General features: G+C 42.3%; 1 protein-coding gene across 1 annotated transcript in view; it reads left to right on the forward strand.

Moving 5' to 3' along the window:
• Nucleotides 1-15797, forward strand: part of LOC123707811 (microtubule-associated protein futsch-like) — a 108582-nt gene that overhangs the window by 67433 nt on the left and 25352 nt on the right. Inside the window, exons 12-25 of the mRNA XM_045658159.1 lie at nt 422-1639; nt 1715-2344; nt 2429-3124; nt 5888-6451; nt 6746-7456; nt 7679-8161; nt 8267-8810; nt 8886-9256; nt 10001-10432; nt 11675-12157; nt 12821-13238; nt 14061-14203; nt 14558-14770; nt 14954-15697. Coding sequence (XP_045514115.1) covers nt 422-1639; nt 1715-2344; nt 2429-3124; nt 5888-6451; nt 6746-7456; nt 7679-8161; nt 8267-8810; nt 8886-9256; nt 10001-10432; nt 11675-12157; nt 12821-13238; nt 14061-14203; nt 14558-14770; nt 14954-15697 — 7650 coding nt within the window. The remainder of the gene's footprint in view (nt 1-421; nt 1640-1714; nt 2345-2428; nt 3125-5887; nt 6452-6745; nt 7457-7678; nt 8162-8266; nt 8811-8885; nt 9257-10000; nt 10433-11674; nt 12158-12820; nt 13239-14060; nt 14204-14557; nt 14771-14953; nt 15698-15797) is intronic.

Here is a 15797-nt window from a genome sequence, read left to right on the forward strand (position 1 = left end):
CAAAGAACAAAAACCAGCTTTAGACAAAGAACCAAGCCCTGTCAAAGATGTTTCTTTGCCAAAGAAAGATATCCTCGAAAAGGATGTAAGCCCGCCTAAAGAAATTCCAGAAAAGGCAGCTAGTCCTATCCAGGACAAAGAACAAAAACCAGCTTTAGACAAAGAACCGAGCCCTGTCAAAGATGTTTCATTGCCAAAGGAAGATATCCTCGAAAAGGATGTAAGCCCGCCTAAAGAAATTCAAGAAAAGGTTGCTAGTCCCATTCAGGACAAAGTTGTAAGTCCTGCTTTAGAAAAGGACGTAAGCCCGGATGAAGAAATTCCAGAAAAGGCAGCTAGTCCTATCCAGGATAAAGAACAAAAACCAGTTTTAGTCAAAGAACCAAGCCCTGTCAAAGATGTTTCTTTGCCAAAGAAAGATATCATCGAAAAGGATGTAAGCCCACCTAAAGAAATTCCAGAAAAGGCCGCTAGTCCCATTCAGGATAAAGTTGCAAGTCCTGCTTTAGAAAAGGACGTAAGCCCGGCTGAAGAAATTCCAGAAAAGGCAGCTAGTCCTATCCAGGACAAAGAACAAAAACCAGCTTTAGACAAAGAACCAAGCCCTGTCAAAGATGTTTCTTTGCCAAAGAAAGATATCCTCGAAAAGGATGTAAGCCCGCTTAAAGAAATTCCAGAAAAGGCCGCTAGTCCCATTCAGGACAAAGTTACAAGTCCTGCTTTAGAAAAGGACGTAAGCCCGGCTGAAGAAATTCTAGAAAAGGCAACAAGTCCTATCAAGGACAAAGAACAAAAACCAGCTTTAGACAAAGAACCAAGCCCTGTCAAAGATGTTTCTTTGCCAAAGAAAGATATCATCGAAAAGGATGTAAGCCCGCCTAAAGAAATTCCAGAAAAGGTTGCTAGTCCCATTCAGGACAAAATACCAAGACCTGCTGTAGAAAAGGACGTAAGCCCGGCTGAAGAAATTCTAGAAAAGGCAGCTTCTCCTATCCAGGACAAAGAACAAAAACCAGCTTTAGACAAAGAACCAAGCCCTGTCAAAGATGTTTCTTTGCCAAAGAAAGATATCCTCGAAAAGGATGTAAGCCCGCTTAAAGAAATTCCAGAAAAGGCCGCTAGTCCCATTCAGGACAAAGTTACAAGTCCTGCTTTAGAAAAGGACGTAAGCCCGGCTGAAGAAATTCTAGAAAAGGCAACAAGTCCTATCCAGGACAAAGAACAAAAACCAGCTTTAGACAAAGAACCGAGCCCTATCAAAGATGTTTCTTTGCCAAAGAAAGATATCCTCGAAAAGGATGTAAGCCCGCCTAAAGAAATTCCAGAAAAGGCCGCTAGTCCCATTCAGGACAAAGTTGCAAGTCCTGCTTTAGAAAAGGACGTAAGCCCGGCTGAAGAAATTCCAGAAAAGGCAGCTAGTCCTATCCAGGACAAAGAACAAAAACCAGCTTTAGACAAAGAACCAAGCCCTGTCAAAGATGTTTCTTTGCCAAAGAAAGATGTCCTCGAAAAGGATGTAAGCCCGCCTAAAGAAATTCCAGAAAAGGTTGCTAGTCCCATTCAGGACAAAGTTGTAAGTCCTGCTTTAAAAAAGGACGTAAGCCCGGATGAAGAAATTCCAGAAAAGGCAGCTAGTCCTATCGAGGACAAAGAACAAAAACCAGCTTTAGACAAAGAACCAAGCCCTGTCAAAGATGTTTATTTGCCAAAGAAAGATATCCTCGAAAAGGATGTAAGCCCGCTTAAAGAAATTCCAGAAAAGGCCGCTAGTCCCATTCAGGACAAAGTTACAAGTCCTGCTTTAGAAAAGGACGTAAGCCCGGCTGAAGAAATTCCAGAAAAGGCAGCTAGTCCTATCCAGGACAAAGAACAAAAACCAGCTTTAGACAAAGAACCAAGCCCTGTCAAAGATGTTTCTTTGCCAAAGAAAGATATCATCGCAAAGGATGTAAGCCCGCCTAAAGAAATTCCAGAAAAGGCCGCTAGTCCCATTCAGGACAAAGTTGCAAGTCCTGCTTTAGAAAAGGACGTAAGCCCGGCTGAAGAAATTCTAGAAAAGGCAACAAGTCCTATCAAGGACAAAGAACAAAAACCAGCTTTAGACAAAGAACCAAGCCCTGTCAAAGATGTTTATTTGCCAAAGAAAGATATCATCGAAAAGGATGTAAGCCCGCCTAAAGAAATTCCAGAAAAGGCCGCTAGTCCCATTCAGGACAAAGTTGCAAGTCCTGCTTTAGTAAAGGACGTAAGCCCGGCTGAAGAAATTCCAGAAAAGGCAGCTAGTCCTATCCAGGACAAAGAACAAAAACCAGCTTTAGACAGAGAAACAAGCCCTGTCAAAGATGTTTCTTTGCCAAAGAAAGATATCCTCGAAAAGGATGTTAGCCCGCCTAAAGAAATTCCAGAAAAGGCAGCTAGTCCTATCCAGGACAAAGAACAAAAACCAGCTTTGGACAAAGAATCGAGCCCTGTCAAAGATGTTTCATTGCCAAAGGAAGATATCCTCGAAAAGGATGTAAGCCCGCCTAAAGAAGTTCCAGAAAAGGTTGCTAGTCCCATTCAGGACAAAGTTGAAAGTCCTGCTTTAGAAAAGGACGTAAGCCCGGCTGAAGAAATTCTAGAAAAGGCAGCTAGTCCTATCCAGGACAAAGAACATAAACCAGCTTTAGACAAAGAACCAAGCCCTGTCAAAGATGTTTCTTTGCCAAAGAAAGATATCCTCGAAAAGGATGTAAGCCCACCTAAAGAAATTCCAGAAAAGGCAGCTAGTCCTATCCAGGACAAAGAACAAAAACCAGCTTTAGAAAAGGACGTAAGCCCGGCTGAAGAAATTCTAGAAAAGGCAACAAGTCCTATCAAGGACAAAGAACAAAAACCAGCTTTAGACAAAGAACCAAGCCCTGTCAAAGATGTTTATTTGCCAAAGAAAGATATCATCGAAAAGGATGTAAGCCCGCCTAAAGAAATTCCAGAAAAGGCTGCTAGTCCCATTCAGGACAAAGTTGCAAGTCCTGCTTTAGAAAAGGACGTAAGCCCGGCTGAAGAAATTCCAGAAAAGGCAGCTAGTCCTATCCAGGACAAAGAACAAAAACCAGCTTTAGACAAAGAACCAAGCCCTGTCAAAGATGTTTCTTTGCCAAAGAAAGATATTCTCGAAAAGGATGTAAGCCCGCCTAAAGAAATTCCAGAAAAGGCAGCTAGTCCTATCCAGGACAAAGAACAAAAACAAGCTTTAGACAAAGAACCAAGCCCTGTCAAAGATGTTTCTTTGCCAAAGAAAGATATTCTCGAAAAGGATGTAAGCCCGCCTAAAGAAATTCCAGAAAAGGCAGCTAGTCCTATCCAGGACAAAGAACAAAAACAAGCTTTAGACAAAGAACCAAGCCCTGTCAAAGATGTTTCTTTGCCAAAGAAAGATATCCTCGAAAAGGATGTAAGCCCGCCTAAAGAAATTCCAGAAAAGGCAGCTAGTCCTATCCAGGACAAAGAACAAAAACCAGCTTTAGACAAAGAACCAAGCCCTGTCAAAGATGTTTCTTTGCCAAAGAAAGATATCCTCGAAAAGGATGTAAGCCCGCCTAAAGAAATTCCAGAAAAGGCAGCTAGTCCTATCCAGGACAAAGAACAAAAACCAGCTTTAGACAAAGAACCAAGCCCTGTCAAAGATGTTTCTTTGCCAAAGAAAGATATCCTCGAAAAGGATGTAAGCCCGCTTAAAGAAATTCCAGAAAAGGCCGCTCGTCCCATTCAGGACAAAGTTACATGTCCTGCTTTAGAAAAGGACGTAAGCCCGGCTGAAGAAATTCTAGAAAAGGCAACAAGTCCTATCAAGGACAAAGAACAAAAACCAGCTTTAGACAAAGAACCAAGCCCTGTCAAAGATGTTTATTTGCCAAAGAAAGATATCATCGAAAAGGATGTAAGCCCGCCTAAAGAAATTCCAGAAAAGGCTGCTAGTCCCATTCAGGACAAAGTTGCAAGTCCTGCTTTAGAAAAGGACGTAAGCCCGGCTGAAGAAATTCCAGAAAAGGCAGCTAGTCCTATCCAGGACAAAGAACAAAAACCAGCTTTAGACAAAGAACCAAGCCCTGTCAAAGTGGTTTCTTTGCCAAAGAAAGATATCCTCGAAAAGGATGTAAGCCCGCCTAAAGAAATTCCAGAAAAGGCAGCTAGTCCTATCCAGGACAAAGAACAAAAACAAGCTTTAGACAAAGAACCAAGCCCTGTCAAAGATGTTTCTTTGCCAAAGAAAGATATCCTCGAAAAGGATGTAAGCCCGCCTAAAGAAATTCCAGAAAAGGCAGCTAGTCCTATCCAGGACAAAGAACAAAAACCAGCTTTAGACAAAGAACCAAGCCCTGTCAAAGATGTTTCTTTGCCAAAGAAAGATATCCTCGAAAAGGATGTAAGCCCGCTTAAAGAAATTCCAGAAAAGGCCGCTAGTCCCATTCAGGACAAAGTTACAAGTCCTGCTTTAGAAAAGGACGTAAGCCCGGCTGAAGAAATTCTAGAAAAGGCAACAAGTCCTATCCAGGACAAAGAACAAAAACCAGCTTTAGACAAAGAACCAAGCCCTGTCAAAGATGTTTCTTTGCCAAAGAAAGATATCATCGAAAAGGATGTAAGCCCGCCTAAAGAAATACCAGAAAAGGACGCTAGTCCCATTCAGGACAAAGTTGCAAGTCCTGCTTTAGAAAAGGACGTAAGCCCGGCTGAAGAAATTCCAGAAAAGGCAGCTAGTCCTATCCAGGACAAAGAACAAAAACCAGCTTTAGGCAAAGAACCAAGCCCTGTCAAAGATGTTTCTTTGCCAAAGAAAGATATCCTCGAAAAGGATGTAAGCCCGCCTAAAGAAATTCCAGAAAAGGCCGCTAGTCCCATTCAGGACAAAGTTACAAGTCCTGCTTTAGAAAAGGACGTAAGCCCGGCTGAAGAAATTCTAGAAAAGGTAACAAGTCCTATCAAGGACAAAGAACAAAAACCAGCTTTAGACAAAGAACCGAGCCCTGTCAAAGATGTTTCATTGCCAAAGGAAGATATCCTCGAAAAGGATGTAAGCCCGCCTAAAGAAATTCCAGAAAAGGCAGCTTCTCCTATCCAGGACAAAGAACAAAAACCAGCTTTAGACAAAGAACCAAGCCCTGTCAAAGATGTTTCTTTGCCAAAGAAAGATATCATCGAAAAGGATGTAAGCCCGCCTAAAGAAATTCCAGAAAAGGCTGCTAGTCCCATTCAGGACAAAGTTGCAAGTCCTGCTTTAGAAAAGGACGTAAGCCCGGCTGAAGAAATTCCAGAAAAGGCAGCTAGTCCTATCCAGGACAAAGAACAAAAACCAGCTTTAGACAAAGAACCAAGCCCTGTCAAAGATGTTTCTTTGCCAAAGAAAGATATTCTCGAAAAGGATGTAAGCCCGCCTAAAGAAATTCCAGAAAAGGCAGCTAGTCCTATCCAGGACAAAGAACAAAAACAAGCTTTAGACAAAGAACCAAGCCCTGTCAAAGATGTTTCTTTGCCAAAGAAAGATATCCTCGAAAAGGATGTAAGCCCGCCTAAAGAAATTCCAGAAAAGGCAGCTAGTCCTATCCAGGACAAAGAACAAAAACCAGCTTTAGACAAAGAACCAAGCCCTGTCAAAGATGTTTCTTTGCCAAAGAAAGATATCCTCGAAAAGGATGTAAGCCCGCTTAAAGAAATTCCAGAAAAGGCCGCTAGTCCCATTCAGGACAAAGTTACAAGTCCTGCTTTAGAAAAGGACGTAAGCCCGGCTGAAGAAATTCTAGAAAAGGCAACAAGTCCTATCCAGGACAAAGAACAAAAACCAGCTTTAGACAAAGAACCAAGCCCTGTCAAAGATGTTTCTTTGCCAAAGAAAGATATCATCGAAAAGGATGTAAGCCCGCCTAAAGAAATACCAGAAAAGGAAGCTAGTCCCATTCAGGACAAAGTTGCAAGTCCTGCTTTAGAAAAGGACGTAAGCCCGGCTGAAGAAATTCCAGAAAAGGCAGCTAGTCCTATCCAGGACAAAGAACAAAAACCAGCTTTAGGCAAAGAACCAAGCCCTGTCAAAGATGTTTCTTTGCCAAAGAAAGATATCATCGAAAAGGATGTAAGCCCGCCTAAAGAAATTCCAGAAAAGGCTGCTAGTCCCATTCAGGACAAAGTTGCAAGTCCTGCTTTAGAAAAGGACGTAAGCCCGGCTGAAGAAATTCCAGAAAAGGCAGCTAGTCCTATCCAGGACAAAGAACAAAAACCAGCTTTAGACAAAGAACCAAGCCCTGTCAAAGATGTCTCTTTGCCAAAGAAAGATATCATCGAAAAGGATGTAAGCCCGCCTAAAGAAATTCCAGAAAAGGCTGCTAGTCCCATTCAGGACAAAGTTGCAAGTCCTGCTTTAGAAAAGGACGTAAGCCCGGCTGAAGAAATTCCAGAAAAGGCAGCTAGTCCTATCCAGGACAAAGATCAAAAACCAGCTTTAGACAAAGAACCAAGCCCTGTCAAAGATGTTTCTTTGCCAAAGAAAGATATTCTCGAAAAGGATGTAAGCCCGCCTAAAGAAATTCCAGAAAAGGCAGCTAGTCCTATCCAGGACAAAGAACAAAAACAAGCTTTAGACAAAGAACCAAGCCCTGTCAAAGATGTTTCTTTGCCAAAGAAAGATATCCTCGAAAAGGATGTAAGCCCGCCTAAAGAAATTCCAGAAAAGGCAGCTAGTCCTATCCAGGACAAAGAACAAAAACCAGCTTTAGACAAAGAACCAAGCCCTGTCAAAGATGTTTCTTTGCCAAAGAAAGATATCCTCGAAAAGGATGTAAGCCCGCTTAAAGAAATTCCAGAAAAGGCCGCTAGTCCCATTCAGGACAAAGTTACAAGTCCTGCTTTAGAAAAGGACGTAAGCCCGGCTGAAGAAATTCTAGAAAAGGCAGCAAGTCCTATCCAGGACAAAGAACAAAAACCAGCTTTAGACAAAGAACCAAGCCCTGTCAAAGATGTTTCTTTGCCAAAGAAAGATATCATCGAAAAGGATGTAAGCCCGCCTAAAGAAATACCAGAAAAGGACGCTAGTCCCATTCAGGACAAAGTTGCAAGTCCTGCTTTAGAAAAGGACGTAAGCCCGGCTGAAGAAATTCCAGAAAAGGCAGCTAGTCCTATCCAGGACAAAGAACAAAAACCAGCTTTAGGCAAAGAACCAAGCCCTGTCAAAGATGTTTCTTTGCCAAAGAAAGATATCCTCGAAAAGGATGTAAGCCCGCCTAAAGAAATTCCAGAAAAGGCCGCTAGTCCCATTCAGGACAAAGTTACAAGTCCTGCTTTAGAAAAGGACGTAAGCCCGGCTGAAGAAATTCTAGAAAAGGTAACAAGTCCTATCAAGGACAAAGAACAAAAACCAGCTTTAGACAAAGAACCGAGCCCTGTCAAAGATGTTTCATTGCCAAAGGAAGATATCCTCGAAAAGGATGTAAGCCCGCCTAAAGAAATTCCAGAAAAGGCAGCTTCTCCTATCCAGGACAAAGAACAAAAACCAGCTTTAGACAAAGAACCAAGCCCTGTCAAAGATGTTTCTTTGCCAAAGAAAGATATCCTCGAAAAGGATGTAAGCCCGCCTAAAGAAATTCCAGAAAAGGCAGCTAGTCCTATCCAGGACAAAGAACAAAAACCAGCTTTAGACAAAGAACCGAGCCCTGTCAAAGATGTTTCATTGGCAAAGGAAGATATCCTCGAAAAGGATGTAAGCCCGCCTAAAGAAATTCCAGAAAAGGCCGCTAGTCCCATTCAGGACAAAGTTGCAAGTCCTGCTTTAGAAAAGGACGTAAGCCCGGCTGAAGAAATTTCAGAAAAGGCAGCTAGTCCTATCCAGGACAAAGAACAAAAACCAGCTTTAGACAAAGAACCGAGCCCTGTCAAAGATGTTTCATTGCCAAAGGAAGATATCCTCGAAAAGGATGTAAGCCCGCCTAAAGAAATTCCAGAAAAGGTTGCTAGTCCCATTCAGGACAAAGTTACAAGTCCTGCTTTAGAAAAGGACGTAAGCCCGGCTGAAGAAATTCTAGAAAAGGCAGCTTCTCCTATCCAGGACAAAGAACAAAAACCAGCTTTAGACAAAGAACCAAGCCCTGTCAAAGATGTTTCTTTGCCAAAGAAAGATATCCTCGAAAAGGATGTAAGCCCGCCTAAAGAAATTCCAGAAAAGGCAGCTAGTCCTATCCAGGACAAAGAACAAAAACCAGCTTTAGAAAAAGAACCAAGCCCTGTCAAAGATGTTTCATTGCCAAAGGAAGATATCCTCGAAAAGGATGTAAGCCCGCTTAAAGAAATTCCAGAAAAGGCCGCTAGTCCCATTCAGGACAAAGTTAAAAGTCCTGCTTTAGAAAAGGACGTAAGCCCGGCTGAAGAAATTCTAGAAAAGGCAGCTTCTCCTATCCAGGACAAAGAACAAAAACCAGCTTTAGACAAAGAACCAAGCCCTGTCAAAGATGTTTCTTTGCCAAAGAAAGATATCATCGAAAAGGATGTAAGCCCGCCTAAAGAAATTCCAGAAAAGGCCGCTAGTCCCATTATGGACAAAGTACCAAGTCCTGCATTCGAAAAGGATGTAAGCCAGGCTGAAGAAATTCTAGAAAAGGCATCTTCTCCTATCCAGGACAAAGAACAAAAACCAGCTTTAGACAAAGAACCGAGCCCTGTCAAAGATGTTTCATTGCCAAAGGAATATATCCTCGAAAAGGATGTAAGCCCGCCTAAAGAAATTCCAGAAAAGGCAGCTAGTCCTATCCAGGACAAAGAACAAAAACCAGCTTTAGACAAAGAATCGAGCCCTGTCAAAGATGTTTCATTGCCAAAGAAAGATATCCTCGAAAAGGATGTAAGCCCGCCTAAAGAAATTCCAGAAAAGGTTGCTAGTCCCATTCAGGACAAAGTACCAAGTCCTGCTTTCGAAAAGGATGTAAGCCCGGCTGAAGAAATTCTAGAAAAGGCAGCTTCTCCTATCCAGGACAAAGAACAAAAACCAGCTTTAGACAAAGAACCAAGCCCTGTCAAAGATGTTTATTTGCCAAAGAAAGATATCATCGAAAAGGATGTAAGCCCGCCTAAAGAAATTCCAGAAAAGGCCGCTAGTCCCATTCAGGACAAAGTTGCAAGTCCTGCTTTAGTAAAGGACGTAAGCCCGGCTAAGGAAATTCCAGAAAAGGCAGCTAGTCCTATCCAGGACAAAGAACAAAAACCAGCTTCAGACAAAGAAACAAGCCCTGTCAAAGATGTTTCTTTGCCAAAGAAAGATATCCTCGAAAAGGATGTTAGCCCGCCTAAAGAAATTCCAGAAAAGGCAGCTAGTCCTATCCAGGACAAAGAACAAAAACCAGCTTTAGACAAAGAATCGAGCCCTGTCAAAGATGTTTCATTGCCAAAGGAAGATATCCTCGAAAAGGATGTAAGCCCGCCTAAAGAAATTCCAGAAAAGGTTGCTAGTCCTATCCAGGACAAAGAACAAAAACCAGCTTTAGACAAAGAACCAAGCCCTGTCAAAGATGTTTCTTTGCCAAAGAAAGATATCCTCGAAAAGGATGTAAGCCCGCCTAAAGAAATTCCAGAAAAGGCAGCTAGTCCTATCCAGGACAAAGAACAAAAACCAGCTTTAGACAAAGAACCGAGCCCTGTCAAAGATGTTTCATTGGCAAAGGAAGATATCCTCGAAAAGGATGTAAGCCCGCCTAAAGAAATTCCAGAAAAGGTTGCTAGTCCCATTCAGGACAAAGTACCAAGTCCTGCTTTCGAAAAGGATGTAAGCCCGGCTGAAGAAATTCTAGAAAAGGCAGCTTCTCCTATCCAGGACAAAGAACAAAAACCAGCTGTATACAAAGAACCAAGCCCTGTCAAAGATGTTTCTTTGCCAAAGAAAGATATCCTCGAAAAGGATGTAAGCCCGCCTAAAGAAATTCCAGAAAAGGCAGCTAGTCCTATCCAGGACAAAGAACAAAAACCAGCTTTAGACAAAGAACCGAGCCCTGTCAAAGATGTTTCATTGGCAAAGGAAGATATCCTCGAAAAGGATGTAAGCCCGCCTAAAGAAATTCCAGAAAAGGCCGCTAGTCCCATTCAGGACAAAGTTGCAAGTCCTGCTTTAGAAAAGGACGTAAGCCCGGCTGAAGAAATTCCAGAAAAGGCAGCTAGTCCTATCAAGGACAAAGAACAAAAACCAGCTTTAGACAAAGAACCAAGCTCTGTCAAAGATGTTTCTTTGCCAAAGAAAGATATCATCGAAAAGGATGTAAGCCCGCCTAAAGAAATTCCAGAAAAGGCCGCTAGTCCCATTCAGGACAAAGTACCAAGTCCTGCTTTCGAAAAGGATGTAAGCCAGGCTGAAGAAATTCTAGAAAAGGCATCTTCTCCTATCCAGGACAAAGAACAAAAACCAGCTTTAGACAAAGAACCAAGCCCTGTCAAAGTGGTTTCTTTGCCAAAGAAAGATATCCTCGAAAAGGATGTAAGCCCGCCTAAAGAAATTCCAGAAAAGGCAGCTAGTCCTATCCAGGACAAAGAACAAAAACCAGCTTTAGACAAAGAATCGAGCCCTGTCAAAGATGTTTCATTGCCAAAGAAAGTTATCCTCGAAAAGGATGTAAGCCCGCCTAAAGAAATTCCAGAAAAGGTTGCTAGTCCCATTCAGGACAAAGTACCAAGTCCTGCTTTCGAAAAGGATGTAAGCCCGGCTGAAGAAATTCTAGAAAAGGCAGCTTCTCCTATCCATGACAAAGAACAAAAACCAGCTTTAGACAAAGAACCAAGCCCTGTCAAAGATGTTTCTTTGCCAAAGAAAGATATCCTCGAAAAGGATGTAAGCCCGCCTAAAGAAATTCCAGAAAAGGCAGCTAGTCCTATCCAGGACAAAGAACAAAAACCAGCTTTAGACAAAGAACCAAGCCCTGTCAAAGATGTTTCTTTGCCAAAGAAAGATATCCTCGAAAAGGATGTAAGCCCGCCTAAAGAAATTCCAGAAAAGGCAGCTAGTCCTATCCAGGACAAAGAACAAAAACCAGCTTTAGACAAAGAACCAAGCCCTGTCAAAGATGTTTCTTTGCCAAAGAAAGATATCCTCGAAAAGGATGTAAGCCCGCCTAAAGAAATTCCAGAAAAGGCAGCTAGTCCTATCCAGGACAAAGAACAAAAACCAGCTTTAGGCAAAGAACCAAGCCCTGTCAAAGATGTTTCTTTGCCAAAGAAAGATATCCTCGAAAAGGATGTAAGCCCGCCTAAAGAAATTCCAGAAAAGGCCGCTAGTCCCATTCAGGACAAAGTTACAAGTCCTGCTTTAGAAAAGGACGTAAGCCCGGCTGAAGAAATTCTAGAAAAGGTAACAAGTCCTATCAAGGACAAAGAACAAAAACCAGCTTTAGACAAAGAACCGAGCCCTGTCAAAGATGTTTCATTGCCAAAGGAAGATATCCTCGAAAAGGATGTAAGCCCGCCTAAAGAAATTCCAGAAAAGGCAGCTTCTCCTATCCAGGACAAAGAACAAAAACCAGCTTTAGACAAAGAACCAAGCCCTGTCAAAGATGTTTCTTTGCCAAAGAAAGATATCCTCGAAAAGGATGTAAGCCCGCCTAAAGAAATTCCAGAAAAGGCAGCTAGTCCTATCCAGGACAAAGAACAAAAACCAGCTTTAGACAAAGAACCGAGCCCTGTCAAAGATGTTTCATTGGCAAAGGAAGATATCCTCGAAAAGGATGTAAGCCCGCCTAAAGAAATTCCAGAAAAGGCCGCTAGTCCCATTCAGGACAAAGTTGCAAGTCCTGCTTTAGAAAAGGACGTAAGCCCGGCTGAAGAAATTTCAGAAAAGGCAGCTAGTCCTATCCAGGACAAAGAACAAAAACCAGCTTTAGACAAAGAACCGAGCCCTGTCAAAGATGTTTCATTGCCAAAGGAAGATATCCTCGAAAAGGATGTAAGCCCGCCTAAAGAAATTCCAGAAAAGGTTGCTAGTCCCATTCAGGACAAAGTTACAAGTCCTGCTTTAGAAAAGGACGTAAGCCCGGCTGAAGAAATTCTAGAAAAGGCAGCTTCTCCTATCCAGGACAAAGAACAAAAACCAGCTTTAGACAAAGAACCAAGCCCTGTCAAAGATGTTTCTTTGCCAAAGAAAGATATCCTCGAAAAGGATGTAAGCCCGCCTAAAGAAATTCCAGAAAAGGCAGCTAGTCCTATCCAGGACAAAGAACAAAAACCAGCTTTAGACAAAGAACCAAGCCCTGTCAAAGATGTTTCATTGCCAAAGGAAGATATCCTCGAAAAGGATGTAAGCCCGCTTAAAGAAATTCCAGAAAAGGCCGCTAGTCCCATTCAGGACAAAGTTACAAGTCCTGCTTTAGAAAAGGACGTAAGCCCGGCTGAAGAAATTCTAGAAAAGGCAGCTTCTCCTATCCAGGACAAAGAACAAAAACCAGCTTTAGACAAAGAACCAAGCCCTGTCAAAGATGTTTCTTTGCCAAAGAAAGATATCATCGAAAAGGATGTAAGCCCGCCTAAAGAAATTCCAGAAAAGGCCGCTAGTCCCATTATGGACAAAGTACCAAGTCCTGCATTCGAAAAGGATGTAAGCCAGGCTGAAGAAATTCTAGAAAAGGCATCTTCTCCTATCCAGGACAAAGAACAAAAACCAGCTTTAGACAAAGAACCGAGCCCTGTCAAAGATGTTTCATTGCCAAAGGAATATATCCTCGAAAAGGATGTAAGCCCGCCTAAAGAAATTCCAGAAAAGGCAGCTAGTCCTATCCAGGACAAAGAACAAAAACCAGCTTTAGACAAAGAATCGAGCCCTGTCAAAGATGTTTCATTGCCAAAGAAAGATATCCTCGAAAAGGATGTAAGCCCGCCTAAAGAAATTCCAGAAAAGGTTGCTAGTCCCATTCAGGACAAAGTACCAAGTCCTGCTTTCGAAAAGGATGTAAGCCCGGCTGAAGAAATTCTAGAAAAGGCAGCTTCTCCTATCCAGGACAAAGAACAAAAACCAGCTTTAGACAAAGAACCAAGCCCTGTCAAAGATGTTTATTTGCCAAAGAAAGATATCATCGAAAAGGATGTAAGCCCGCCTAAAGAAATTCCAGAAAAGGCCGCTAGTCCCATTCAGGACAAAGTTGCAAGTCCTGCTTTAGTAAAGGACGTAAGCCCGGCTAAGGAAATTCCAGAAAAGGCAGCTAGTCCTATCCAGGACAAAGAACAAAAACCAGCTTCAGACAAAGAAACAAGCCCTGTCAAAGATGTTTCTTTGCCAAAGAAAGATATCCTCGAAAAGGATGTTAGCCCGCCTAAAGAAATTCCAGAAAAGGCAGCTAGTCCTATCCAGGACAAAGAACAAAAACCAGCTTTAGACAAAGAATCGAGCCCTGTCAAAGATGTTTCATTGCCAAAGGAAGATATCCTCGAAAAGGATGTAAGCCCGCCTAAAGAAATTCCAGAAAAGGTTGCTAGTCCTATCCAGGACAAAGAACAAAAACCAGCTTTAGACAAAGAACCAAGCCCTGTCAAAGATGTTTCTTTGCCAAAGAAAGATATCCTCGAAAAGGATGTAAGCCCGCCTAAAGAAATTCCAGAAAAGGCAGCTAGTCCTATCCAGGACAAAGAACAAAAACCAGCTTTAGACAAAGAACCGAGCCCTGTCAAAGATGTTTCATTGGCAAAGGAAGATATCCTCGAAAAGGATGTAAGCCCGCCTAAAGAAATTCCAGAAAAGGTTGCTAGTCCCATTCAGGACAAAGTACCAAGTCCTGCTTTCGAAAAGGATGTAAGCCCGGCTGAAGAAATTCTAGAAAAGGCAGCTTCTCCTATCCAGGACAAAGAACAAAAACCAGCTGTATACAAAGAACCAAGCCCTGTCAAAGATGTTTCTTTGCCAAAGAAAGATATCCTCGAAAAGGATGTAAGCCCGCCTAAAGAAATTCCAGAAAAGGCAGCTAGTCCTATCCAGGACAAAGAACAAAAACCAGCTTTAGACAAAGAACCGAGCCCTGTCAAAGATGTTTCATTGGCAAAGAAAGATATCATCGAAAAGGATGTAAGCCCGCCTAAAGAAATTCCAGAAAAGGCCGCTAGTCCCATTATGGACAAAGTACCAAGTCCTGCATTCGAAAAGGATGTAAGCCAGGCTGAAGAAATTCTAGAAAAGGCATCTTCTCCTATCCAGGACAAAGAACAAAAACCAGCTTTAGACAAAGAACCGAGCCCTGTCAAAGATGTTTCATTGCCAAAGGAATATATCCTCGAAAAGGATGTAAGCCCGCCTAAAGAAATTCCAGAAAAGGCAGCTAGTCCTATCCAGGACAAAGAACAAAAACCAGCTTTAGACAAAGAATCGAGCCCTGTCAAAGATGTTTCTTTGCCAAAGAAAGATATCATCGAAAAGGATGTAAGCCCGCCTAAAGAAATTCCAGAAAAGGCCGCTAGTCCCATTATGGACAAAGTACCAAGTCCTGCATTCGAAAAGGATGTAAGCCAGGCTGAAGAAATTCTAGAAAAGGCATCTTCTCCTATCCAGGACAAAGAACAAAAACCAGCTTTAGACAAAGAACCGAGCCCTGTCAAAGATGTTTCTTTGCCAAAGAAAGATATCATCGAAAAGGATGTAAGCCCGCCTAAAGAAATTCCAGAAAAGGCCGCTAGTCCCATTATGGACAAAGTACCAAGTCCTGCATTCGAAAAGGATGTAAGCCAGGCTGAAGAAATTCTAGAAAAGGCATCTTCTCCTATCCAGGACAAAGAACAAAAACCAGCTTTAGACAAAGAACCGAGCCCTGTCAAAGATGTTTCATTGCCAAAGGAATATATCCTCGAAAAGGATGTAAGCCCGCCTAAAGAAATTCCAGAAAAGGCAGCTAGTCCTATCCAGGACAAAGAACAAAAACCAGCTTTAGACAAAGAATCGAGCCCTGTCAAAGATGTTTCATTGCCAAAGAAAGATATCCTCGAAAAGGATGTAAGCCCGCCTAAAGAAATTCCAGAAAAGGTTGCTAGTCCCATTCAGGACAAAGTTACAAGTCCTGCTTTAGAAAAGGACGTAAGCCCGGCTGAAGAAATTCTAGAAAAGGCAGCTTCTCCTATCCAGGACAAAGAACAAAAACCAGCTTTAGACAAAGAACCAAGCCCTGTCAAAGATGTTTCTTTGCCAAAGAAAGATATCCTCGAAAAGGATGTAAGCCCGCCTAAAGAAATTCCAGAAAAGGCAGCTAGTCCTATCCAGGACAAAGAACAAAAACCAGCTTTAGACAAAGAACCAAGCCCTGTCAAAGATGTTTCATTGCCAAAGGAAGATATCCTCGAAAAGGATGTAAGCCCGCTTAAAGAAATTCCAGAAAAGGCCGCTAGTCCCATTCAGGACAAAGTTAAAAGTCCTGCTTTAGAAAAGGACGTAAGCCCGGCTGAAGAAATTCTAGAAAAGGCAGCTTCTCCTATCCAGGACAAAGAACAAAAACCAGCTTTAGACAAAGAACCAAGCCCTGTCAAAGATGTTTCTTTGCCAAAGAAAGATATCATCGAAAAGGATGTAAGCCCGCCTAAAGAAATTCCAGAAAAGGCCGCTAGTCCCATTATGGACAAAGTACCAAGTCCTGCATTCGAAAAGGATGTAAGCCAGGCTGAAGAAATTCTAGAAAAGGCATCTTCTCCTATCCAGGACAAAGAACAAAAACCAGCTTTAGACAAAGAACCAAGCCCTGTCAAAGTGGTTTCTTTGCCAAAGAAAGATATCCTCGAAAAGGATGTAAGCCCGCCTAAAGAAATTCCAGAAAAGGCAGCTAGTCCTATCCAGGACA

This window comes from Pieris brassicae, chromosome 3, assembly GCF_905147105.1.
Source record: "Pieris brassicae chromosome 3, ilPieBrab1.1, whole genome shotgun sequence".
Classification (NCBI taxonomy): domain Eukaryota; kingdom Metazoa; phylum Arthropoda; class Insecta; order Lepidoptera; family Pieridae; genus Pieris; species Pieris brassicae.